Source organism: Heloderma suspectum, chromosome 11, assembly GCF_057233095.1.
Source record: "Heloderma suspectum isolate Gila_16-S chromosome 11, 16-S_ref, whole genome shotgun sequence".
In the NCBI taxonomy this organism is placed as follows: domain Eukaryota; kingdom Metazoa; phylum Chordata; class Lepidosauria; order Squamata; family Helodermatidae; genus Heloderma; species Heloderma suspectum.
The window spans coordinates 17,633,079-17,659,887 of record NC_139468.1 but is presented as its reverse complement, the minus strand read 5'-3'; the positions used below and the strand labels follow the sequence as shown (position 1 = coordinate 17,659,887).

At 48.3% G+C, this 26,809-nt stretch overlaps 1 protein-coding gene across 3 annotated transcripts in view; it reads left to right on the top strand.

The window, feature by feature from the left end:
- The window catches only part of AP3B2 (adaptor related protein complex 3 subunit beta 2), a 76,085-nt gene that overhangs the window by 26,725 nt on the left and 22,551 nt on the right, over positions 1-26,809 (top strand). For all 3 annotated transcript variants that reach the window (XM_084817047.1, XM_084817045.1, XM_084817044.1), the window contains exons 2-18: positions 229-304; positions 2,350-2,424; positions 3,995-4,090; positions 6,272-6,432; positions 9,223-9,289; positions 9,872-10,054; positions 10,734-10,910; positions 12,824-12,921; positions 14,354-14,408; positions 14,676-14,747; positions 16,244-16,306; positions 17,611-17,743; positions 18,449-18,558; positions 18,669-18,845; positions 20,967-21,153; positions 21,272-21,390; positions 24,745-24,856. In XM_084817047.1, coding sequence (XP_084673173.1) covers positions 229-304; positions 2,350-2,424; positions 3,995-4,090; positions 6,272-6,432; positions 9,223-9,289; positions 9,872-10,054; positions 10,734-10,910; positions 12,824-12,921; positions 14,354-14,408; positions 14,676-14,747; positions 16,244-16,306; positions 17,611-17,743; positions 18,449-18,558; positions 18,669-18,845; positions 20,967-21,153; positions 21,272-21,390; positions 24,745-24,856 — 1,961 coding nt within the window. The remainder of the gene's footprint in view (positions 1-228; positions 305-2,349; positions 2,425-3,994; positions 4,091-6,271; positions 6,433-9,222; positions 9,290-9,871; positions 10,055-10,733; positions 10,911-12,823; positions 12,922-14,353; positions 14,409-14,675; positions 14,748-16,243; positions 16,307-17,610; positions 17,744-18,448; positions 18,559-18,668; positions 18,846-20,966; positions 21,154-21,271; positions 21,391-24,744; positions 24,857-26,809) is intronic.

The following is a 26,809-nucleotide window of genomic DNA, read 5'->3' as shown; positions in this document are numbered from 1 at the left end:
TTCTTCCCCTTCCTCCTCTTCTTTCTCCTCTTCTCTGTACTCAGAGGTATGTATGTATCTCCCCTTCACTGTCAATTTCGTATATCTGGCAAAGTGGCTCTGCGGCCTATGAAAGCTTCTGCCATAATAAACAAGTTTAGTCTTTAAGGTGTTATGAGATTCTGCTGCTGCATTAACGGAGCTCCTCCCCTGGCATTCCTGTGCTGAGAGCCCTTTTTCTTTATGCAGACATGATGATCTAAAGGAGATGCTGGACAGTAACAAGGATTCACTGAAGCTCGAGGCCATGAAGAGGATTGTAGCGGTGAGCACGTCCTCACAACTCGGCTGTGGTGCAAGGATCCGGAGCCATCTGCTCAGAGGCAAACTTGGAAAACGTCTGCCTGTTTTGCTGCTGATGGTCTTTGCTTGGGATGCTTTTCCTCTTTTGCACATGCTCTTGCTTCCTCCTCCTGCTTCCTCCCTCTTTCAGACCTGGCCAAGAGCCTGTTTAATTGCAGGTCGCTGTCACTAATGCATGTGGTATTGCCCTGGTGCTTAAGAAGCAAACAGTCACCTGTACAAGGCTGTGAGTTTTACCTTCCACGACTCCAAGAGTTTGATCTGAGTTTTCCATCCTGAATATCAAACCAAACACATGATGTTATTCATGCAATCAGCCTTTTAAAAAAGTAATTAGGAGCTGAGGAAGACCTGGTTTGGATCTCCTCTTGCCCCCCCATCCCATGCAGCCGCTGTTCATTTACAAAAGCACACAGATGCATTCATGCAATTGCTAATAGTGTGAATAATCTCACGTCCTGAGTCCAGCTTGTACTCATCCTTCAGATCACATGGCCAGTGGTTTAGTGGTAAATTCTGAAGTGCCAGTGCTCATCATGACATTCCCCACAGCCACGCCCCCAAGGAAGGTCCAAAATGCAATCATCTGTGTTGCTCCAGCTCTCTCTCTCTCTCTGTGTATTATGTATGTCTTTTGTAAATCTGATGGGCCCTTAATTACCCATTCAAGACCAAGCACTCCCAAAATACTTTGCATTACCACAGGGATAGCTCACAACAATAGGGCTGTTCACACAACACGCAAATCCACACTCAGTGGTTGAGCGTGGGTTGTTGTTGAACCATGGCTTGGTTGTTGAACTGTGGGTTAGCGTGTTGTCTGAACCCAGGACATTTTCTGCAGGGTGGCTTGTTAACCACCCTGAACAACAACAAATCATGGGTTCTCAAGGTGGCTTGTCTGAGAAAAATAAACCACACTGCATGGTTAACAAGCCACCCTGCAGTTTGTTGAACTGTGGGTTGTTTGTTGAACTGTGGGTTCAGACAACACACTAACCCACGGTTTGACAAACAACCCACAGTTTGACAAACAACCCACAGTTCGACAACAACCCACACTCAACCACAGAGTGTGGGTTAGCGTGTTGTGTGAACCCAGTCAATATATTGTTGCTGGGGAAATGCATCCCCACCCCATCCCAGCTACTTTGAGGATTACACCAAAGCTGAAAGGTAACAGGGAAGCCTGAATGGGGTGACAGATGATATTCTCCCTGCTCATCAGAAAGTCCCGCCATGTCAACCCTATAAACCCTGGCTCCACTACCCCACTTCATTCTGTTTTGGGGAGTCCCCTTAGCCCCTCCAATTTCCACACCCATGCAGCAACCAATACGTTCCCTTGATGTTTAAGGGAAGTCAGCACGTTTTGTCCTCTATATCCAGCTGTGGCCCTCTGGTAGGGGCTGTTCCTTACCAGAAACACTTGATTCTTTTAGCCTTAATAAACGTCTTTGGTGGTCAGGGATGCATGCAGTGTGGTGCCACACATTTGCTACTTTAAGACAGATTTCAGGCTTGTTGTGTGATCTACTTTTTTTTTTACTACCACCCTGAGGTCCACCAACTGGTGCTGGGTGCAAAATCGTGGCTCAGGCGGGTTAACGTATGCTCTGAATCAAGAAACAGAGTGCCTCTGAGCATGTGCTCAGCCCAGGAATTTGTGATCAGTGCCAGAAGGAAGCTCACAGGTCCTTTCAGATACAAAAAGACTTGTGCTTTTCTCCCAAGCATTCTTTTTCAGCAACTTCATTTAGGGGTGGGGAGAAGATGTTTAATGCAGTTCAGAGTCAGAAACCCTTATCGATCTGCCGCAAATCACTGAGAGATCTACCAGTACTTCCCCATCAACCTTCTGCCCACCTCTGACTTAAGTTAATGGAGATGAGAGGAAACCAACATGTACAAGGGGGCAGGGGAGTGGCTGGGTGATTAACGGGGGAACCTATCTAGGGAATGCAGACTTGTTGACTAGCTACCCCATTGCGTCTTTCCTTACCCCAGATGATTGCCCGAGGCAAGAATGCATCTGATCTCTTCCCAGCTGTGGTAAAAAATGTGGCTTGCAAGAATATAGAGGTAAGCAATCCTTTGCAGATAATGGTGACAGCAGCAACTGCCTAGGTCAGTGTCTGAGAAGAGAGCCTTTTTCCTCAGGGGTTGTTGGTAGCTTGTAGAGATGGTCTTGGCCAGCTGCTGAGAGAGCCTTTTCAGTGATGGCCCCCCGGTTGTGGAATGCCATCCCCAGAGAGGCTCGCCTAGCGCCTACATTTTGATCTTTTCGGTGCTTGGTGAAGACCTTTTTATTTCCCCAAGTTTTTTAGACCGTCAGTTTTGTTTTTAACTGTGTTGTGTTTTTAAATGTGTAAAATACTCTGCTGCTGTATTTTACTCTGGTTTTAATCTATTTTAAACTTTTAAAGGTTTTATATGATGTTTTATCATGTTGTATGTTAGGGTTTTAATTTTTGTGAACAGCGCAGACAGCTTTGGCTATTGAGAGATATCGAAGTAATAGCGGTAATAATTTTCCGATATAGGGCCCTGAATGGTGTTCCACAATTCCTGTCACCCCCAGCCAGCATGGCCCACGGTCAGAGATGATGGGAGCTGTAGTCCTAGGCTGGAAACTGCTACCCTGGGTTGAACAGCTACCTTCCCCGTATGAGGTGTTAAATGAATTACCTTGCAAATGACAGAAGGACTCTCCCAGAGGGCTCATGTGGGTTCCCGGAACAAAGGTTGCAGGATTATGTAAGCTGATATAGCTCTGTGGTTTATCATTCAAGCTATGAGCAAGGAAGTCCCTGGTTCAAATCTTGGCTTAGCCATGTGGGTGGCACTGGGTGAGTTACTGTTTCTGAGCCTCACGCCCCGGTGTGCCCAGTCTGTAATAATACTAGCTTGCTTATGTGATGTTCACTGCAAATAACTGGTTAGTGAACTGCTGCTCAGGCAGCAAAACATTTTGGGCTTCTCTATGTAACAAAGTTAATAGAATGGAAAGGCCATGGTTAGAAGCAGTTCGGGGAGCAGGGAGGGGGCAAAATGACAGTCAGTTCTGGCCAGGCTGTTGGAGTGTGGAGGGAACAAACTGGCAGTCGGTTCTGGCCAGGCCATCTGCATCACCCTTGAATGCAGCCAGTGCTAGGGATGTATGGATTTTGAAAAATCCATTCTGTCTGCATTTCGCAGATTGTCAGGTGCCTCTCGTTCCAGTGTCTGCTCATTGACAGAATCAGATTTTTTCCCAATTTCCCGAATTTGCACTTGTGAAAATGTGCAAATCCCTCCCCGCCCTGGAATCAGTATTTTCATTCTTTAGCCTATGGGGGAAATGTGCATTTTGGGAAATGTGCAAATTCCTACAACTAAATTTATGTAAAATTTTGGAAAGTTAAAAAAAAAAAAAAAAAAGGTCCACAAGTCCGCAAATACCATGTGACTCAGGAAAAGCTGGTCTGCTGTGGAATCTGCAGGTCACATTCATAGAAATCTGAACTTATTAGATTCCGTTGCGGATTTCTCCGACACCCCTAGCCAGTGCTTCTGTCACCCAGTAGAGCCATAACTGTAGGGGAGACGAGAAGCAGCGAGCGTTGTGTGCATTCCAAGGAGGGCCTGACTACTGGTGCTGTATCTCTGGCAGGTGAAGAAGCTGGTGTATGTCTACCTGGTCCGATACGCAGAAGAGCAGCAAGATTTGGCCTTGCTCTCCATCTCTACTTTCCAGCGAGGACTCAAGGTGGGTGTTGTGATGCACTTGGGAGGGGCTGAGACTAGTTTGCTTTTCTCCTTGGCATCTGACGAGGGCCTCCTGCTCCTGTGGGCGGGGGGCTGTGTGACAGACTGCTTAAGCCGTTTCCTGAGGGCCAAATGAGGTGGAATGCAGGGGGCCAGTTCTCTTGTACTCCGTAAAGCACCATGTGCACAAAGGGAGCTGTGTAAATGATCCTTTCCTCTATGGAGCGCTTGGTGGGCGAGGTTGGGCATTTCCAGAGGCAGCAGCAGTGACACACTGCAGGTGCATTCTGCAAAAGCCCAAGTTGCAGGAGAGAAACCACCTTGACTCCCCACCCCCCACTCTATGTAAAGTAGCTGGCTGAGGATTGTGGGAGTTGTAGTCCAACACACCCAGAAGGCACCAGGTTGGGGAAGGTGATGTAGAAGGGAGGAGGAGTTTTCTTTCCCCTCCCTTCCCGGGTGGGGCTTTTTTTTTCTGGAGGCAGCTGCAGCAATGTGCGCCTCGTACCTTTTGCAGAGGCAAAGCTCTGGTGCAAGCTCCCCTCTTGTCCCCGAGTCCTCTGCACATGTCCCAAGATTCAGGGAAGAGGGGGATCAGTGGCAATACACATGATGGGTTGGCTAACTTTGGTTGGCCACTGTGTTAACCCTTTCATCCTATGTCCTCAGTTTATATATCTTGACCCTGCTTGCTATTAGATCCAGATGGGAAGAAACCAGATACCTACGCTGTACGGATCAAGGGCAAAGGGGGAAAGAGCTGATCACTGCTCCCCTGTGCCACTTCCCCAGTCATCAAGGCAGCCACAGGAGGAAACTGATTAGTAAAACAAAAGAGAGAGAGAGAAAGACAGAGATCCTAGTCAAGGATCATGTGTCATACCTATTTTGGCCTTGACCAGGGCCAGCACCAGGTTTGATAGGACCTTAGACAAGGTGTCCTCCAGTGGACCAAATCACCACCCTGGTGGGTCTCCCTCTAAGCCAGTTTGCCAGCAGGATGACTGCTGGTTGGCAGCAGTGGGGACAGGCAGCAGTGCCGAAAAGAGCAGGAGCGGAGCTCCACCCACCCAGTGCTCTGTCAGTCTAGCACTGAGAAGAGATACACCATGTGAAGTGGCCGCAGCATCCTCATTCCCCCAGAAAACCTCTGGGCCCTGACATAGTGTACATTGGAGGCAAGGCCCAGAGGCATTATGGGTAATGAAGATGGCAGCAGCTGAAGCCGCCTTGCCTGGCATTTCTCTTCTAAATTAAAGAAATAAGAGGACGCCAGCCCCAGCCACTATGTGCCCCAGGATTTGCCTGACCATGCGGTGGGGTGACACCAGGCCTGCCCTGACTGTGTGTCTGTGGAGAGGCTGCTTTGTTCCTGTGCTTCTCAGTGTGACAATGTATCAGTCATGCTCTGCAGGAATCAACAGCTATCTGATCCATTTTCCTCGCAGGTGCCCACTCGTTGGGCCAGTTGGCACAATCACCACAGCCCACCGTGGCTTATTTAAGCCACACTGGGTTGAGGCATGTGCCAGTGGCCATTTTGAATATTCAGCCCCTGGCTGAAGGTTGCCATGGTTTGTCATGTTGTCTGAACCCGGGCAGTAGGGATTGCACAGGTTAAACAACCTCAAATAAGCCATGGTCTGTTGTAAGGTTATTTCAGTGTTGTTTAACTCTTGAACAACCCCTGCAGCCCAGGTTCAGATGACACAACAAACCATGGCAACCCTTCACCAGGGGTTGAATATTCAAAATGGCCACCAGCATTTGTGGCTGTGGTGATCATACGAACCTGGTCTCTATTTTAGTAGTATGGAGATTTGGGCCCCACAGCCAGGGATCCTGTCTCCTAGGAATTGACTTATTCATTTACTTAAAGTATTTGTATTCCTCTCAGCTAAAAAGACTCCTGGAACAGTTTACATGCAATCAGTTAAATGAGGCTGCCCAAGAGCTTACAACCTAAAAAGAAAAAATGGTTCTGCTTCCCCCTCTCATCTCCCTCAGTACTGCCTGCTGGAATGGCTGCTGCTGCTGCTGCTGCTGCTGCTGTTGTTGTTGTTGTTGTTGTTGTTGTTGTTGTTGTTGTAAAGAAGTGTGGTGGGGAAGGCGTTTGAAGCCCTCCCTGCTGGAAAAGTGCCCTGACCTCGGGTGCCTGCTTTAAACCTCCTCTTTTCTGCAGGATCCCAATCAGCTGATCAGAGCCAGCGCCCTCCGGGTTCTGTCCAGTATCCGCGTGCCTATCATTGTGCCTATCATGATGCTAGCCATCAAGGAGGCTGCCTCAGACATGTCCCCGTACGTGCGCAAAACGGCGGCTCACGCCATCCCCAAGCTGTACAGGTGAGTGGGAGCAAAGGCCTGCTTCTTCTGGCTCTTTAAGAACATCAGAAGAAACCTGTTGGATCAGACCAAAGGCCTCTCTAATCCAGCATCCTGTTGACAACCATGGCCTACCAGATGCCCTCACTGTTCCCCAGCAAGTGGTACACAGAGACATACTGGCTCTGATCCTGGAGGCAGCACATACCCATCATGCCTAGTAGCCATTGATAGCCCTAGCCTCCATACATTTGTCTAATCCCCTTTTGAAACTGTCCAAGTGGTTGACTGTCACTCCTTGTGGTAGTGAATGTGGTAGTTGAACTTTGCACTTGTGAAGAAGCACTTTGATTTGTCTGTCCAGAATCTCCCACTGTTCAGCGTCATGAGATGACCCTGGGTTCTAGTAGTATGGGAGACTGTCAGGGTGGACACTGAGCCCATAGAACCTCAGAGCAGTTCTGATTCTGAGGATGAACAGCTGTCCATGGGAGAGGACCGTGCTCATCCCTCCCAGGCCCTGCAGCTGGCAGAGATTCCTCCTGCCGGCATTCCAGAGATAGATAGCGGTCCTGGGAGTGAAAGAGCGCAGGAGGAGGGCTGGCTGGATGCTCGACGCAGACGCGAAGAGCGACGACCTATGGAGGGCGCGGAAAGGAGGCGTAGTGCCCGTTTGGCGCGCAAGCAACGGTCGCGTCCAGAGGACCCAAGGGAAAAGGGGAGGGACTCTCCCCAGCCCATAAGTTCAGGGTCTGCAAGTGATTCTCATTCAAACGGGGACCAACTGTTTCTAACCTGGGGCGTAGGTTACTCTGCTGTTCATAGCTTAGTCGCTGGTGATAGAGTTATTAAGTTGTAAAAGGAATAAAGCCTTGAAAAGAATCCGTTGTCTGTGTCTGGAGTTGGCTACTGCAGTAGACTGAAAGAGGCCAGCTAGGCCCCCCTGACAGAGACAGAGAAAAATGACTCCCTGTTCAGTTTCTCCACACCGTGCTTAATTTTATACACCTCTACCACGTGCCCCGCTTACTCGCCCTTTTTCTAAGCTAACCCCCCCAAATATTATAACCTTTCCTCAGCCCCTTGATCATGTTGGTTGGCCTTTTCTGCATTTTTTCCAGCACTACAATATCCTTTTTGAGTTATGGATCCTTTAATGGCCTTTTACACAATAGAGTAACTTGTACTGTGATGTTACAATTTACTGCATATTTTGAGTAGCCTTGGGAATTGTTTCTCCTGGAATTCAACTGGTAACGCAGTAACCCTCATCAAACTGCTTGCAGCATTAAATTCAAGTGGTCTTATTTTAGATACTGTGTCATGGTGTGCTTTGCATCTTTCTGTCCTGCCCTTAAAAACAGAGGTGCACATAGGGATCAAGCTGGTGTTTCCCTTCAAACAGAGAATCGTGTCATAAGCATAAATCTCTGGTTTCATTATGATATCTCAGTGCTCAAGGGAGATCTTGCACTGCCTCCTTGAAAACAGTTAGTTTCATGACTGAGTGGGGATTCGAACCTGGGTCTCCCCAGTCCTAGTCTGACATACGGATGTCGGAGAAATCTGCAATGGAACCAAATGAGTTAGGATTCTGATAAATCTGACTGGTGGAGTCTGCAGTGGACCGGCTTTCCCCAGTTGGACAGATTCCACCGACTTGCAGACATTTTTTCTAACTTTACTGATTTTGTGCAAATTTTGTTGAAAAATACACCCCCAAAAAACCTGGTCAAAAATGCACATTTCCCCATAGGCTAAAGCATTAAAATGCACATTTGGGCGGATTTGCACATTTTGGGGGGGATTTGCACATTTTCACATATGTGCATTTGCGCACATGTGCATTTGCGCAAATTTGGGAACTACCCCCCCCCCTGATTCCGCCAGTGGACAGGCTGCAGAACGAAAAGCACCTGACAATCCATGAAACACAGACAGAATGCGATACGTATCTCCCTGGTTTGACACTTTAACCACTACACCACACCAGCTTTCGAAAGGGTTAAACAATTCCTGTCCTCCCCATGGAAAAACTGTGCCAGTGGGAAATCACTGAGATCAGTTGTGAACCGCCCAGAGAGCTTCGGCTATTGGATGGTATAGAAATATAATACATAAAATATATAAGCCAGAGGTTGGCCTTTGGCGAGAGTGAGTTTTCAACGGCCAGGTGACTTCTGCTGATATGGGTCAGGACAAGCTAATTGCAGTGCGAGGCAGGAGTGGCCCTTCTAGAATCTAGATGCCAACTGCAGTGCTGGGTTTGTATGTCTGCCTTGGCAGTGGTTCATGTTTCCTCCCATGTGTACACACAATTTTTGATGCTGACCAGGAAGTAGAACAACACAAAACAAAGAAGCAGGATTTTTAAGAAAGGGCTTGCTGACTGACATGTTGTAAGTGGGGAGAAGAGAAATTGGAGGCCTGTTCAAAAATGTAGCTTTCTTTCATTCTGGAGTGTGTGCGTGCATGTGTGGACTTTTTAGCCATTACTAGAGTTCTCCAAGGAAAAGAAAATGTGAAACTGCAAGCGAGTCCTGCAACATAATGTTGCAGTGGAGAGTGTTCCTGCCAGTGCCCTCTTCTGCGATACTCCATTTCGTTACCCTGCCCACCCGGTTTTCCATTTCTCCCCCCAGCCCCAACAGAATGCTTAGGTCATTAGTGGGCTGCTTTGAGGCATGTGTGTTTTTGCTTCTGTAAACCACAGGGTTTCCCCAAGCCTGCTAACACCTCCCTCTTGTGTCTGTTTGGTGCCATTTTGGCTCCACCATTTTGGCATTGTGTTCTTGTCGCTCTTCCTTGCAGCCTTGACTCAGACCAGAAAGACCAATTAATAGAGGTCATTGAGAAGCTGCTGGCAGATAAGACAACGGTGAGTAAGGCTGGTATCTCTGAAGGGTTTGGGTTGGAGGAGGGGGGGGGGAATGTCAGGAAAAACAAACAAAACAACCCCATAAAGTATCCTGTGGCACTTTAAAGATGAACAGCTTTATTATGGCATAAGCTTTAATTGACCAGAGTGATAGATTTTGATAAAGTCGACTAGTCAATGAAAACTTATGCCATAATAAAAATGTTAGCCTTTAAACTGTCACAAGACTTTTTGTGGTGGGTTTTGCTGCACTAGACAGCTACCCCTCTGAAATGTTCTTTTTATGGGATCCCTTCTCTGTAATTTCCCCTCTCCCAAGGTTCTTACCTTGTTGAATTTCCCAAGCAGAGTGACGAAGTTTAGCCTTTCAAGGGCTAGTGGGAACTGTAAAGGACGTTGCTACTTACCTATTTGCTATGGATTTCATGTTAGCTTTGTGCCTGTGTTCCCTAATAGGTTGGGATCCTTATCTCCGTTGCCCAAATAAGAGTTCTGAAAGCAATGCCACCTTCTAGGGTCACATGAGCCCCATGTAATCCCTAATCAGTGAACTCCCCCTGCCCTTTTGTTTTTTTTGTCCAGCTGGTGGCTGGCAGTGTGGTGATGGCCTTCGAGGAGGTCTGTCCAGAGCGCATTGACCTCATCCACAAGAACTACCGCAAGCTGTGCAACCTGTTGATTGACGTGGAGGAGTGGGGCCAGGTGGTGATCATCAACATGCTGACGCGCTATGCCCGCACCCAGTTCCTCAGCCCCAACCAAAACGTGAGTGAAGCAGCAAGCAAGAGGAGGAGGCTGTAGGTCAACCTCCTCCCACCTGGTGCCCTCTAGATGTTTTGGGCCATAATCCCCAGCATTCCTGACCATTAGCCATGCTGGCTGGGGCTGATTGGAATGGAATTCCAAACATCTGGAGGGCATCACGCTGGGGAAGGCTGGTGTAGGGTGTGCCTCAGGCTGGAGACAGCAGTTATAATCCCCCAAACAGCATGATCTCTGTCTTGGTTCTAAGATGGTTAATGGCTTTAGCAAACATATTTCCGTACATGTCTGTCTCTGTAAGAAGATAGCGAATTTTCTGGACCTCTGTTAAATCTGACTCTTTGATTCTAAGATCAAATATAAGTCTTTCACTTGGTGCTCCCTATAGTGGGAAGGGAGTAGATAATGCACCAGCTCTTCCAGTCGAAAACATCTGGAGATCTACTTTCTGCCCAGCCATGTCTTAAACTACGACGACAAAAGCATCCACAGATCTGTGTTTCTGACCCACCCTAGTAGTACGTTGCCCAGTGCAGTGTTTCTTGCCATCTTCTGGGAATGGGATGAGTTATAAACGTGTTTTTTTTAAGTTGTGCACGGATGGGATGGTGAAGAGGGCAGAGAGACCCTTCTGAGATCTGAATTCACACCACATGCCTCCTGTCCTCTTGTGCCTGACAAGGAGTCCCTCCTGGAAGAAAGTGCCGAAAAAGCTTTTTATGGATCTGAAGATGAAGACTCCAAGGACGACAAGGCGGAGCCAGCGGCCTTAGTGAAGCGCAAGCCTTACGTCATGGATCCCGACCACCGCCTGCTCCTGCGCAACACCAAACCCCTGCTGCAGAGCCGCAACGCCGCGGTGAGCCCTTCCGCGTATGCTTCCTCCATAGGGGATCTGGCCCTGAGAGTAATGTAGCTCCCCTTGTAGCCTCACGAACATTGATGTGGGTGCAGACGAGATGAGTGTGTCAGGGGACACATCTCTTTGTAAGTGCAAAGAAGAAAGGGGAATCGCCCTTTGGGTTCATCTGAATGCAAAGGCGTAGAGCAGGGGCAGGGCACCTCAGGCTCAGGGCCCCAATCCGGCCTTCCAGGGCTCCCCAGATGGGCCTGCCTACCTGCATGCCTGCCTGCCTTCCTTCCTTTATTTATTTTTAATCCCACCCAATGACCCATGTTCTCTGGGCAGATTACAAACACTTAAAAGACCAAAATGCCATAGAAACAGTTGAAAATATAAAATGCAATGCAAATATTTAAAACAATACAATGCAATGCAATACAAAACAAAACAATACCCTTTCCCCCTCAGCCACCAATCGTTTGCTGGTTTCCCGGCTTTTGTGCAGTTTTTTTCCCATTCGAAAAGCTTGAACTGCCTCTCCTCAGGCTTAGTTACTGCGAGTAAGAGCTTTAAGCTGAAGTATGCAGGTATTTGGGATGCTTTGTCTACCACTCCCCCTTTTGTGTTTGGCCCCACTCACCTTTGCAATAAGGCCCTTGACCCCTTCTCTGAAATGGAATTCGGCCCTTGGGCCGAAACAGGTTCTGCACCTCTGTAGTAGAGTTTCTTCTTCCTGTCCTTGCCATCTTGTGGATGGTCTCGAGCGTCACAGAAGCTCCCCATTCCAGATTCATGGGACCTCAGCTTGCTGACACTGTACATCTGACCTCTTCTTTCCCCATGGCCCTGGGCACCTTAGCATGGTAGATGCAGCAAATAGGATAACGTGTCCCTCTCCCTGTAACTGGCCTTCCCCAACCCAGCGCCTTCCAGGTGTCTTTGGATTACAGGTCCCATCATCCCCAGGAAGCACAGCCATTGGCAGGGGTTGTCGGTAGTTGCAGTCCTAAAACAGAAGAGGAAATATTCTCAGGTGCCTGAAAAAAACTTTTATTATGCCCAAGGTGTTTCGGTAAGGACTTCCCTTTCTCAGGAGCCACTTATCTTTCTCCAAACGTGTCACGAAGAGTCTTTCTAATGCTTCTTCTGTCTTAAAATGTTCTTTTGTGTTTGGGGACACACGTGCCTTCCCCTTCTTGCTGTTTTCGGGAGTTGCAGTCCAGAGGGCTGCTTTTGTCATGTTCCTTCGTCCTCCCCCTTCGCAATCAACACACTCCAAGATACCAGTCTTCAGGCTCACTACTTTATTAGTTAACGACCAGGTTCTTTAGAAATGCAAATTCTTAACGACCAGGTTCTTTAGAAATGCAAATTCTAGAAAACTCAGAGGCTGCAAAGGAAACACCTACTCCACACAATTACGAATACTAATAGAGGAGCCAAGTTAGAGAAGTTGAGGGCAGTTTGAACAAGAATTTCCTGGCCAGACTAGCTTAGGGGGGATGCCCCTCCCTTATGCTGACTCCCTCCTACGTAGGCTATCACGCATAGCCAACCTGGAGGAGCATCTGAGCTCCACCTCTAACTTTTCCCGCTTCGCTCTGCAACGAACCCTAGCATCCCTCAAGTCATGCCCCTCACTCTCCTCCTCCTGCGAGACCTGGGTTCTCATGGAGGAGGAAAGTGGCGGGGCCTTCAAGCCGAGCCATCTGTGTGCCGAGGTCTTGAGAAGAAGGCCTTGCCATATCTGAACTCACTAGGGAGGGAGCCTCCCCCGGTTCTGGCTGTTCCCCCTCTGAATCTGAGCTGCTAGCTATCTCCACATGCTCAGATTCATTCCTGACAGCTTTATACGAACTGATCCTGTTTTCCCATTACCTAGGCTTGTGACACCATCCTTCCCCGCCCACCTCCTCTTCTCTCTGCAGGTGGTGATGTCTGTTGCTCAGCTTTACTTCCATCTTGCTCCAAAGGCTGAAGTCGGGGTCATCGCTAAGGCACTGGTGCGTCTCCTCAGGAGCCACAGGTCTGCAAATATCCCCTCCCCCATCCTAATGTGTGTCTCCGTTTCTTGGCATTACCAGCTCTTCTCGCAAATCATCCCAGACGGAGAGCAAAATGGGACAGTTTGGGTTACGTCGAGGAAACTGGCTAAGCTCTTGACTACATTTTGCTGCATTTGCCATGTTTGCATTTTTGGGGCCTGACAGTGGCCTTTGCACAAGTGGGACTGCAACAAAACATTGCAGTGTGGAGTGTTCCTGTTCAGGGTTCCAGCCAGTCAGGCATGCCTTTTTCCAGGTTACTCAATTTCTTACCTCCCCACCAACTGTCATTCCATGCTCAGTCCTCAGTGGGCTGTTTTTTGGTCCTGTCTCCCCACTTTAGGGCTTTTTTCCCTAAAGGGGGTGGTGGCAGTGGCAGCCGGCCGGGGCGGGGTAGATGGGTGGGGAGTTGGTAGTTCTGCAAACCTTAGGATCTGCACAAGCTTGCTGATACCTCCTCTTGAGTGTGGATAGTGCAGTTTTAGCTACATGAAAACCCGGACTCTGAGAAGGCATTCGCTCTTCATATTGAAGATGAACAGAGAGGCCTTGTTGAGAATATTCTGTGGAGTTAAGAACATAAGAAGCCTGCGATGGTAGTTCAGATCAAAGGTCTGTCTGGTTCAGCATTCTTCTAGTGCTGGCTTGCCAGATAGCAAGCCAAGAGTCAGAGCAATGCCAGAGCTGGGAAAATGTATCACTGCCTAGGCAGAGACCCAGCCTGACCAGGAAGCCTTTATAGCAGCCCTACCTGCTGAAGAGAGCCAATTGCTCGCCAGCGTGGGAGGAGCCACTCCAGTACTTGGATCTCTCAATCTTGGGCAGTTTTCCCCAACCTGGTACCCTTCAGAAGTTTTGGACTAAAATGCACACAATCCCTGACCATGGCCCATGCCAAATGGGACTGATTGGAGTTGATGTCCCAAACATCTGGACAGTACCAGGTTGGTGCTGCTCCAACCTGTCACTTTGATGGCTGACCAGATGGGGCAGCTCTGTATAGACTCATGGGCTCCTGGTTGTAGCCCCGGCAATTCCTGATGGATGTCTCTGGGAGACTCCCAATCAGAGCATGTTAGAGGTAACTGCCCCCTATCATTTGTCCCAGTGCTTATTAATCAGTGGCATACCACCTCTTTGGATATGGAAGTTCTGTTTTGTTCTGTCACGGCTCTTGGTCTAAACCTGCATTCCCCAACCAGGTGCCTTCCAGAAGTGTTGGACTACAAGTCCCAACTTCCCCAGCCACCATGGCTGGGGTGATGAGAGTTGTAATCCCAACACCCCTGGAAGGCACCCTAAAATGTTTGTTTAAACCTCTTTTACCAGTGGCCTCCATTTACAGGCCATGAATCCCAAAGTGTTCTTGCCTCGTTCACGAGGTTTTATTTCTTCTCTTTTTTCTTATGGCAGTGAGGTGCAGTATGTGGTGCTTCAGAACGTGGCAACCATGTCCATTAAGCGTAGGGTGAGTGTCTGTCTGTCTCTCCTTTTTTTTCAAATGGAGGGATTTGCGTGGGCTGAAATACGCGAGTTCCGGATCGCGGGAGGTCTGTCACACTGCAGCCGCTGAACTCCTGCTGGCATTTCCGTTATGCTCAGATCAGACCTCTTTTGTACCAGTGATGAAGCAACCCAGGTACCGCAAAGAGAGTCTGTCTGTGCGTGCTGTGAGCCCAGAGCTTGTCATGAAATTTTCTGGAGGAGCTGATCCTGCCTGCTTCTGTCTCTGCAGGGAATGTTTGAACCATACCTGAAAAGCTTCTATATCAGATCAACTGACCCCACCCAGATCAAGATCCTCAAGGTGTGTTAGATGCTCAAGCCTCCTGCTACTGGGATTGTTCATTACTTCGCCATCTGTTGTTTCTGCCAACTCTACATGCTCCTGTCCCCAACCCCATGACTCCGTACCAAAGGGGAGCACATCCTTGCTTTCCTACCCTCCACTCCTTGCAGCATCTGCCGTTGCATGCAGGAAGGTGTGGGGGGGCGGTCAGGGAAACTGTTCTTTTTTTGTGATCTCTACCCAGTCCCACAGAATGGATTTTTCACCTGTGTAGTCCAGACCTCAGAACATTCTTGAGCTCTAGCCAGGGAATGGCACTTCTCTCCTGACCTCCAACCCCAGTGGTGTTTTCAGCATATTGCATCTGTCTTTGGGGGGGGGGGGGCATGATGGGGCGAGACTCATTCCTCTCAATTCTGTTCTGGCCACAATAAAACCAACACCTTGGGGAGCTGGGGGAAATGGTTGCTTCTGGCAACCTTGGCCAATATCTTGATGTGGGGAAAAACATTCTTAGTAGTAGGGTGGCCACATGAAAAAGAAAATGGGGCAGTTGTACCTTTAAGTGTTGTGCAGAAGAAGGTGTTTCAGCAGGTGTAGCTTGGGGTAGCTTGTCATGCTAGCTAAGGATGTTGGAAGAATCCATTTGGGGGGTGGAGCTCGGCAAGCTTTAGCCAGCTTGGCCCCCCCAGGCTCCTGCCAACTGGCTCGACTTGGCCCACACCATGTTGGGCCAGCTGTCGGATTTTCTGCCTTTGCGCGGCGGTGGGGCAGTGGGGACAGGAGGATGAGGGGGGAGTGCCATGACATTCCCCTCTCATCCTCCATTTTGTGCACTGTGGCCAGGCCACTTGTTTGGCAAGGAAAGCACGAGGGGTTTTCAACCTCTTCTGCAGTAGCTGTCTTGCATGGAAGAACTGAGTACGGGTTGTATCCCATGTTAGTCCTACTTAGAGCAGACCCACTGAAGTGAATGGGACAAGTTAGACTAACATGGGATACAACCCTATGAAAGAGCAACGATTATATGAAAATAAGTAACTGGCAATGTTCAGTAGGGCATCGGTCTTCAGGATACAGGCCTCCTTCATCTACATAGCCACCACAGTGTGGGAGCTATTTCTCCAACCGTTCGGTCTCACACAGGTTGTGCGTGCGTGTGTGTGTGTGTGTAAATGCCAGAACCATGTCATCTGGCCCCATCTTTGGGGTGTTTCTCCAGCCATTGATTGCTTGAAACAGAGAAGATGCTAGGATAGAAAAGACCCGTGAGATTGGCCTCGCCCAATTCCTCTTGTTCTGGTATTCGCACGCATACCTATCGGATTTTGCACCAAAAAGAATTGACTTCGGAAGACCATTTTTGCTTGGCACTAAGTGTGTGTGTTTGCATGTTTGCTCAAGAACAAGAGAAACTTTGTCTTGCACACAGACTTAAGCTCATGGAATCTGTGTGTTGGGATTTTGTGTTGCCTCTTAGGAGTAATGTCTCCTTTTCTCTTCTGTCCTGCCAGCTGGAAGTTCTGACCAACCTTGCAAATGAGACCAACATTTCCACCATCCTGCGCGAGTTCCAGGTACAGCACAGCCAATGGGCAGGAGGCAGATCTTAGCACAGGAGGACAGGGTGGTGCAAGCATCCTCGGTGTGGAAACCCACTTACTAACCTATCGGAGAAGTTAAACCCATTGGCACCCAAAGCAGTGAAGTTTAAAAACAAGCTTTTCTTGCAGTGCATTCTACAACCCAACTAAGACGAAATACTTGGATTCACACTGATTTCCATGCCACTGAATCCATGGGACCATCTTCTTACTTCTCATTTAAAAAACCTGAGAATTACTTTGCTAGATCAGACTAAGGGTCCATTTGATCTAGCATAGTATCTCCATCTGTGGCCAGCCAAATGCCTCAGTAATCTCACAGGCAAGGTTTGATCTGATAGCCAAGCACTGCTTGCCCTCAGAATCCAGCAGATTAAGAGATATGCTACTCCAAACCATGGGGGCTCCATTTGGCGAAACGTAGCTAAATAACTTCTTCAGTTTAAAAGTTTTGTGAATGAGGCCAGTTGAAAGGGTCTTGGGAGAAGGCATTTTTTTTTTTTTTTTACACACTACAGTTTTGTTATCTGGGTCTTCCCTGTAAACTTGAGGGAAGAAATGTTCCCCATGGGAGGAGAAAAGGCTGAGCAGAACATAGGTGTTTTTTTTTGTAAAGAAACATGTTTATTTGTGTAACAGATCAACATTCAGAACCAACAGTAACTGATAAATAGTCATAACTAATGACTCTAAAAATCTAACACTACATCTCTGCTTTCAGTAACTCCTCTCCCCATCCACACCCTCCCTCTGATTCTACTCACTAACTAACTTAACTAACTCTGGCCCCTAATTCCTCTCATAGGCCTGGTTCACATGTAATGACAACCCAGAGTTTGGCTTCAGTATGGGTTGAGTATAGGTTGTTGTTGAATCATGGGTTGTCATTATGTGTAAACCCTGCACTATGGTTTAACTATGGGTTGTTAACCACAAATAACCCAGGAAGAGCACCCATGGTTGTTGGGTTGTGAACTCTGGGTTGTTTGTGGTTAACAATCTATAGTTAAACCATAGTGCAGGGTTCGGATGTAACAGCAATCCAGTATTCAACAACAACCCATGCTCAACCCGTAGTTTTGGTTGTCATTTCATGCAGACCAGGTCATTGTCACTCTCCATCCTAACTCATCTCAGACTCCCTGACCTCTCCCCAGCTGTCTCTGTCCTCCTCCTAAGTGACTTTCTCCAACTGACACTCTATCCACCATTCCATTCTGGCCTCGACTGCCAGTCATTCCTCCACTCACTCTTCTCTTATGCTCCTCTTCCTGCAGACCTACATCCGGAGCATGGATAAAGACTTCGTGGCAGCCACCATCCAGGCCATTGGCCGTTGTGCTACCAATATTGGCAAAGTGCGCGACACCTGCCTCAATGGACTTGTCCAGCTGCTGTCCAACCGAGATGGTGAGAGCCCTGATTCCTGGAAGGAAACATGCAGTACAGCTAGGGATATCGGAGAAATCCACAGTGGAACCAACTGAGTTCAGATTTTCTTGAATCTGACCTGTGGATTCTGCAGCAGACTGGCTTTTCCCCTGTCAGGTGGATTCCACAGACTTGCGGACCAGTTTTCTAACTTTCCCAAATTTCATCATAGAAAAATAGACTGCTTTTTTTTTTTTTTAAATGGCCAAAAATGTTTATTTCCCCCATAGGCTAAAGCATGAAAACATGCATTTGGGGGGAATTTGTGGATTTCCCCACATGCGAATTTGCACAAATGTGCATTTGCACGAATTCGGAAACAAAAAATATCTGATTCTGTCAGTGGGCAGATGATGGAACGACAATCCATGAAACACAAACAGAAAGGATTTTACACAGTCCGTACATCCTTAGGTACAGCTAGGAGGGCAGGAGGCATACGTGAGCTAGAGCAGGTGGTTTGGAAAATTGGGTACCTGTAGGACCACGGCTAATGGGCAGATCAGAGCATATCCTTGCATTTCGCCTTCGGAGGGGGGCCTTTATGAAGAGGGTGGGGATTGCAGTGCCGAGAGGTGGGCCCACAGAGGTAGCACGAACCTCCATGAGCCAGACATGGGCCCTCTGCCTGCCGGTCGTTCTGCACCCCTGCCTTATGCTGTTTCCCTCTGCCCCCTTACTTAGAGCTGGTTGTGGCCGAGTCTGTGGTCGTCATTAAGAAACTCCTACAGATGCAGCCCGCTCAGCACAGCGAGATCATCAAACACATGGCTAAGCTGACCGACAACATCCAGGTGGGGGCAAGAGCTGGGGAGGCAGCGGCAGAAGACTCTCTCTCCTGCCTCCTTGTGGTGGGGAAGGCAGGGCTGGGAGCCTTGGCAATGCAACACCCCCTTGTGTGCAGGTCCCCATGGCCCGGGCCAGCATCCTGTGGCTGATTGGCGAGTACTGTGAGCATGTGCCCAAGATTGCCCCCGATGTGCTGCGCAAGATGGCCAAATCCTTCACCACTGAGGAGGATATTGTGAAGCTGCAGGTCATCAACTTGGCAGCCAAGCTCTACCTGACCAACTCCAAGCAGGTAAGGCCCTTTCCAAGGGTAATGGTGAGTAGCAGCTTCTGTGCTCTGTGTAATTTCCAGGGTGCCTTGTTTGGTGGAGTTCCTGTTTTTTTTCATGCCAACGATACATGTTCAAGATATTTTAATATATCTTTAATATATTATAACTCTACTTTTGCACGCAAGGGGTTAAAGGAGGCATGGGCTGCTCCAGTGGGTCTAGGGGGCACTTTCCACGCCCCCAGACCACCCCCTCAGGCCGCACTCCTGCTGCTGCTGCTGTGTCACTGAAACTTGACTTCCAAAAAATTGGCAGTTTGCCACCGAAATTTGACAGCAAACCACTACAGATCCTTAAAAAGGACAAATTTAGCTTGAAAACAAACCACTTTTTGTTTTTTGGGGGGGCACATTGCGGCAGGGCAATTTCAGCAGTGTGGCAGGGGCTGGAGAAGAGGACAGGGAAGCTGCATGCGGGCCGCATGTTGCTGACCCCTGGGTTAAAGAGAGTATGAAATTTTCTAGTCTTTTGTTTCATTCTTCTTTTATGGGTAGGGAATATATTTTGATTGGCCTTGGTAGCCGTTCTCTCCAGAGCTGCAAGTGAAGGCTGGGACTTGTCAATTTGTCCCTGTCTTTCTCAGATTTTCTGAGTGCCTTGGAAGTGCAGCATCAAAACAGGCTGTAGCTGTCCCCCCAATTTAGGAGCTGGGAAATGGAGGGTGGGGTTGTCCCTGCAGCATGTAAAAGGGAGAGTCCCTGCCCTGATGTTATGCAAACCTGTGTTTTTATTTATGGCTGTGTTATTTAGAATATTTCTATCCCACTTTTCTGTACAAAAACAGACTTCCAAAGCCGGCAAGGAATTAATTTGATTGAAAAACACAACAATGCAAAGGAGGAAAAAGGTCAACCATAACATAGTTGGTAGCCATTAAAACAGCAACAAAACAGCATTAAAATGTTATTCATTAAAAGCTCAGGAGAATAACACTGCATTCATCTGCTACCTTAAAGGAGGTTCTAAGTGAGGGTCCCTGAAAAAGCTGTTCCGCAGTAAGGGAGCCATTACCAAGAAGGTCCTGCACCCAGTCTATAAGTTTGGGCTGGACTGTCCCACCTGCCCTGCCAGAGGGCCATCTATTACCAACTGCCCTGGGTGAAGGAAGAGGAGCAGGCAGGTGAAGACAGCACCAGGCCTCTGCTCCTGCTTGTGCTCCAACTAGAGTAGTGTCAGGGTGGACACTGAGCCCATAGAATCCCAGAGTAGTTCTGATTCTGAGGAAGAGCAGTCGCTCCTGGGAGAGGAGCACGCTCCTCTTTCCCAGGGCCAACAGCTGATGGAGATTCCTCCCACCGGCATTCCTAGCTTAGATAGCAGTCCAGGGAGTGACAGAGCGCGGGAAGCAGACTTGATGGACGCGCGACGCCGATGCAGAGAGTGGCGCCAAATGGAGGGCGCGGAAAGGAGGCGTAGTGCCCGGTTGGCGCGCAAACAATGGCTGCACCCAGAGGATCCAAGGGAAAAGGGGAGGGACTCTCCCTAGTCCTTAAGTTCAGGGGTCTGCCAGTAATTCCCTTTCAAACGGGGACCAACTGTTCCAACTTAGGGCATAGGTACTGTGCTGCTCATATCTAGTTGCTAACGGTAGAGTTGTTAAGTTGTAAAAGAGGAATAAAGCTTTGAAAAGAATCCCTTTGTCTGTGTCTGGACTTGGCTACTGGATTAGACTGAGAGAGGCCTCCAAGGAGCCCTTGACAGGTAGTTTCATTTGAAGTGCGTGGTTTCTAATGTATCCAGGTATTTTGTAAGTGTTCTGAAGAGCTTTGGGGATGCCAGCTGAAAAGTGGGACATACATTTACTAAATGAATAAATAAGATAAGAAATAATAGGAAACTGTGGTCTAATCGTGCAGACTGGTCTGTGTGCGGCTGTGTGCAGCTGTGTTGAAATGAGAGAGAGAATGAGAGGGGACATGCTTGTAGCTGGAAGGTTACTCTAACTTGCCCCTATGCATAGTGCCTTTTTGTTGTTCTTGCTGCCCCTGGCCTAAGAGACCATCAGGGAGGGCGACTGACTTGCTTGACTCTTGATCAAGGTCCGATGGTCACTCTTCCTGCGCGTTTGTCCTCTCTCACAGAGCAAACTGCTGACCCAGTATGTGCTGAACCTAGCCAAGTACGACCAGAACTACGACATCCGGGATCGTGCCCGCTTCATCCGCCAGCTCATTGTGCCCACTGAGAAGAGTGGTGCCCTCAGCAAGTATGCCAAGAAGCTTTTCCTGGCCCAGAAGCCTGCCCCGGTCTTGGAGTCATCTTTCAAAGGTAGGGAAGGGGCCACATGTAAAGGAGCTGCAGAGGGCCGTTTCAGGGCAGTGGGGCTGCCTTGTATCCTGGTTGGGCCTGTGCTGGACAGACGCTGCTGACCTGTTGTTCCTTCCAGACCGTGACCACTTCCAGCTGGGCTCCCTCTCACACCTCCTCAATGCCAAAGCTGTGGGCTACCAGGAGCTCCCCGACTGGCCCAACGAGGCTCCAGACCCCTCCGTGCGCAACGTGGAGGTATTGGCTAGTTCTCCTACAGGTGGTGGAAATGGGGTCCCAAAGACCAGGGTTGCCCCAGTCGGTTGTGAAAATGCAGTCTTGCGTGCCCAGGGCCCATCACGTGTCCTGTGCACTTGACCAAGAATCGCCTGCCCTTGCTTATGGTGACTATCAAGGAACGAGTCCTGGCCTCTGTGCCCTCCTGATGGTACTGTGCTTTGGGTACCCAGTGGGCATGGGCCCCTCTCTTGTTCAGATGTGAAAGACTCCTTCCCACCCCCACCTTTTTTCTCCCCCAGGAAGAGTCCATTGGCCCTGTGGAAAGCAATGTTGGGCTGTTGGGCGAACCAATAGAGGTGGCGTTTGTTGGTGCAGTGATGCTTTTCCCTCTTCTGTTCTCCTCGCACTGCAACTTCCCTCCTCCTCCCCCAGTTTTTCTCCCAGCATTGTGTGGCTCTGACTGAGACTGCAACCTTTTGTTGATCAGCTGAAACGATCGATTAATGGGACTTCTGATTGACTAAAAAAGTACTGCCATTTAGTCAGGCAGCAGCTATCCTTCCTTTTTAAAAAAACGTTATTATGATTAAATGCAAAAACTGTGTGTTGTGAGCTCTGTCTTATAAGGGGTATTCCCCTTTCTCTCTCACACGGGTGGGAATGCCTCTTCTAAGATCATGGTGCTACAACACGTGTTTGCATCAATTTAAAAACAGTGTGTTTTTCATTACAGAGCTATCGTTTTTTTACTCACATGCAAATCTAATTGATGTTAAGGAATATGAGCCAACAATATGATGTGGCTGCAAAAAAGGCAAATGCTATTTTGGGCTGCATTAATAGAAGAATCGCTTCCAAACCACATGAAGTACTAGCTCCCCTCTACTCAGCACTGGTTAGGCCTCATCTTGAGTACTGTGTCCAGTTCTGGGCACCACACTTTAAGAAGGATGCAGACAAACTGGAGAGGGTTCAGAGGAGGGCAACAAAGATGATCAGGGGACTGGAAACAAAGCCCTATGAGGAGAGACTGAAAGAACTGGGCATGTTGAGCCTTGAGAAGAGAAGACTGAGAGGAGATAAGATAGCACTCTTAGAGAGGAAGGCCAGGTTCTCTTCTCAATCATCCCAGAGTGCAGGACGTGGAATAATGGGCTCAAGTTACAGGAAGCCAGATTCCGGCTGAACATCAGGAAAAACTTCCTGACTGTTAGAGCAATACGACAATGGAACCAATTACCTAGGGAGGCGGTGGGCTCTCCCACACTAGAGGCATTCAAGATGAAGCTGGACAGCCATGTGTCAGGGATGCTTTGACTTAGATTCCTGCAATGAGCTGGGGGTTGGGCTCCATGGTCTTATGGGCCCCTTACATCCCTACTATTGTATGATTCTATGAATAAAACACCTACAATTAATCTATTAAAATGTTTTTTATTGGGCGATACTGTATCAGCCCCAGAAGCATAACCAAGTCACCTGTAGTGTTAGAGGGGCCTAGAGATCCATAATGCCTTGCTTAAATTCATTATGGGTGCAATTTCCTTGCCAGCATGTGAAGATGAGTCAAAGACCGATAATAACTACCTCAGCGCATTCCTTACTAATAAGTAGAGGGCCTTATCAGGCCATGCCTAGGAAGTGAAGCTATGTGTTTATGCTGAGCTGCAGGTGGCTGTACTAAGAACCAAGCTGTTAGTCTATGCTGGGAATGAACACTAGGGGGTGCTTCCTGCTGTTATGCTGCCTCATCGCTAACATGTATGCTATGAAACCCCTGTTACCCCATGGCTCTGGGTTCAGAGAAGCTGTCTGATCCAACCATTGGGTATGCCTGTATGCTGTCAGTTACTCAATAAAGTAACTCCTTGTAAGTAAACCTGGATCTGATTTATCACTACCTTGGCACCTCTAAACTAAGAGTTCAAAGCCCACTGCAGGAGCAGTACAGATACCCTTACTGCTAACTTTGTGCTTTTGCCTCTCTCCTCATGTGCGTTTCACGCAATACCACAGTCTGCAGAAGTGAGAGCCAGTATGGTCAGGTGCTATGGGTATGGTGTTGGGCTGTTGGCGGGACCCATGTTTAAGTCCTCGCTCAGCCATGAAGCTCACTTATGCTGTCCTTGGAGGGAGTCCCTTCACCTAATCTACCTCTCTGGGTTGTTGTGAGGATAAACAGGATAGTCCCATGTATGTCACTCTTGAGTGGAGGAAAGATAGGAAGCGCACACACACTGAGTGTGTGTGCACACGGACATGCATGCATGTGCATGTGCGCACACCTCTCTTCTAGCCATCCATCAGAGCAAAACTTAGGGTAGCAGCCATAGTTCAGCACACACCTTGGGCAGTATCCAATGGTTCCATTCTGTTAGTGCAAATGACGTTATTCTAGCAGAAACTAGGTTCTGAACTATGCGCAAGAGAAGAATCCAACTAAAGTTACATTTGCGCAGGTGGCTGTGCATTGTGCAACACATTTGCAACCCACTGTGCAACCAGTTGTGCATAACTCTTGTGAAGCCCATTGTGCAATGGTTTGCGCATTCTGCTTGTGCAGCCAGTTATGCAGCTGCTTGCACCCATTGTGCAACCTGTTGTGCACGCGTAATGGACAACTCCTGTGCAATGGAAATATTCAGCAGAGCTCGGCTAGAGCTATTTGAGTTTGTGGAATGTCACTGTAGGATACTGCCCCGTGCATGTAGAAGGTCCCAAGTTCAGCCCCTGCTATTTCCAGTTATAAGGAACAAGTAGCAGGTGATAGGACCGTCCTCTGCCTGAGACGGGGAAATTGCTGTCAGTCAGAGTAGATATATAATTTGACCTGGTATAAGCAGCTCTCATTGTCGCACCAGAACCTGAACAGCCCTTGCTTTGCTGGTGTGATGGCCGGTCAGATGTCCTGCCATACTGCCATAGGGTTGAAGTGAGATGTTCACTCTCATGTAAAGCACGACACCTGATCTTGGCTCACTCTTCTGAGGGCTGCTCCATACAAGGCTTCGTTCCTATGCGGATGCTGCTTCCATGTAGGACATACACACCAAATGCAGTGTGCTTGCTTAATGCACAGCAAATGCACCTGTATCCGTTTCACCTTGCGCTTATGTGGCACAAACTTGCCACCAGTTGCAGCAAAATAAACACATCATACGTTACAGTGTGATATCGCACGCGGATATGCTTTGTTTTATTATTTGTCCTACCCAGAAGTGACATCTCGCTAGGCAATCCCTTTGGTGTGAAGTGGACTTCAATCTGTCCTTTTCTCTCTGCTCCTACCTCCTTCGCCTAGAGAGCTCTTGATGCTCTCGCTCACTCCTTTGCAGTGTAATGTGTGCCCTTTGCTGTCTTTGCTCTGGCCAGGTCCCAGAATGGACCAAATGCACCAGCCGTGAGAAGAGGAAGGAGAAGGTGGAGAAGCCGTTCTATTCCGATTCAGAGGGAGAGTCCGGGGCGACAGAATCCGCTGACAGTGGTGAGTGTGGACAGGGGAAGGGACCATCGTTCAGGTGGAGCACATGCTTGGCATGCCAAAGGCCCAGGGTTCAGCCCCTGGCATCTCCAGTTAAAAAGACTTACTCTGGCTAAGACCCTGGAAAGCTGCCGGTCAGGGCAAGCACTCCAAAGTTCCACAATTTTTCCTTCGTTTGTGTGCTGCTGATGCTTCACCATTACAGCAGCAGAGGGAGCTGTTTCTCCAGCCAGTGTGGCCTCTTTCCCAAGCATCTTCCTCAGCCTGATTTCGGGGTATTGCCTACCAGTAATAGCAGGTGATCGAGCTCAGATCAATGACTCAAGAAGTTTGTAATTTCTGACCCGGTTCCTGTGCATAGCTGGCACATTCCGTGTTGATCCTGCTTCTAAAGATCAAGGATAGGCCTAGGGCTCCTATGTGATTCAGGACCTGGACACATTTATTTATTTATTTTCTATACCGCCCAATAGCTGAAGCTCTCTGGGCGGTTTACAAAAATTAAAACCAAATGGCACACAATAAAACAATTTAAAATATATAGAACATTAAAACGACAGTATAACAATATAACCCCTTCATGGATCACTGCCTTGTTGTGGCGAAGGGGCTTGCGTAACTCAGTGAAGCCATAAGCTATGCCGTGCAGGGCCACCCAAGACGGACAGGTCATGGCAGAGAGATCTGACAAAATGTGGTCCACTGGAGAAGGAAATGGCAACCCACTCCAGTATTCTTGCCAAGAAAACCCTATGGAACGTATCACAAGGCTAAAAGAGATGACGCCGGAAGATGAGCCCCTCAGGTCGGAAGGTGTCCAATATGCTACTGGGGAAGAGCAGAGGGTATTTCCAAGTAGCGCCAGAAAGAGTGAAGCGGCTGGGCCAAACCCGAAAGGACACTCAGCTGTGGATGTGTCTGGTGGTGAAAAGAAAATCCGATGCTGTAAAGAACAATATTGTTTAGGAACCTGGAATGTCAGATCAATGAATCAAGGTAAGCTGGAGGTGGTCAAACATGAGATGGCAAGATTGAACATCGACATCTTGGGAATCAGCGAACTCAAATGGACAAGCATGGGCGAATTTAATGCAGGTGACCATCATATCTACTATTGTGGGCAAGAATCCCTTAGAAGAAATGGAGTAGCACTCATAGTCAACAAAAGGGTGGGAAAAGCAGTACTGGGGTACAATCTTAAAAATGATAGAATGATCTCAGTACGAATCCAAGGCAAACCATTCAACATCACAGTAATTCAAGTCTATGCCCCAACCACTGATGCCGAAGAAGCTGAGGTTGATCGGTTCTATGAAGACCTACAACACCTTCTAGAACTAACACCAAAAAAAGATGTCCTCTTCATCATGGGGGATTGGAATGCTAAAGTAGGAAGTCAAGAAATCACCGGGATAACAGGCAGGCATGGCCTTGGTGTACAGAATGAAGCAGGACAAAAGCTAATAGAGTTTTGCCAAGAGAACATGCTGATCATAGCAAACACTCTTTTCCAACAGCACAAGAGGTGACTCTACACATGGACGTCACCAGATGGTCAATATCGAAATCAGATTGATTATGTCCTTTGCAGCCAAAGATGGAGAAGCTCCATACAGTCAGTCAAAACAAGACCTGGAGCTGACTGTGGCTCAGATCATGAGCTGCTTCTTGCAAAATTTCGGCTTAAATTGAAGAACGTAGGGAAAGCCACTAAACCTTTCAGGTATGACCTAAATCATATCCCTGATGAATATACAGTGGAGGTGAGGAATAGATTTCAGGGATTAGACCTGATAGACAGAGTGCCTGAGGAACTATGGACGGAGGTCCGTAACATTGTTCAGGAGGCAGCAACGAAATCCGTCCCAAAGAAAAAGAAATGCAAGAAAGCCAAGTGGCTGTCTGATGAGGCTTTACAAGTAGCTGAGGAAAGAAGGGAAGCAAAAAGCAAAGGAG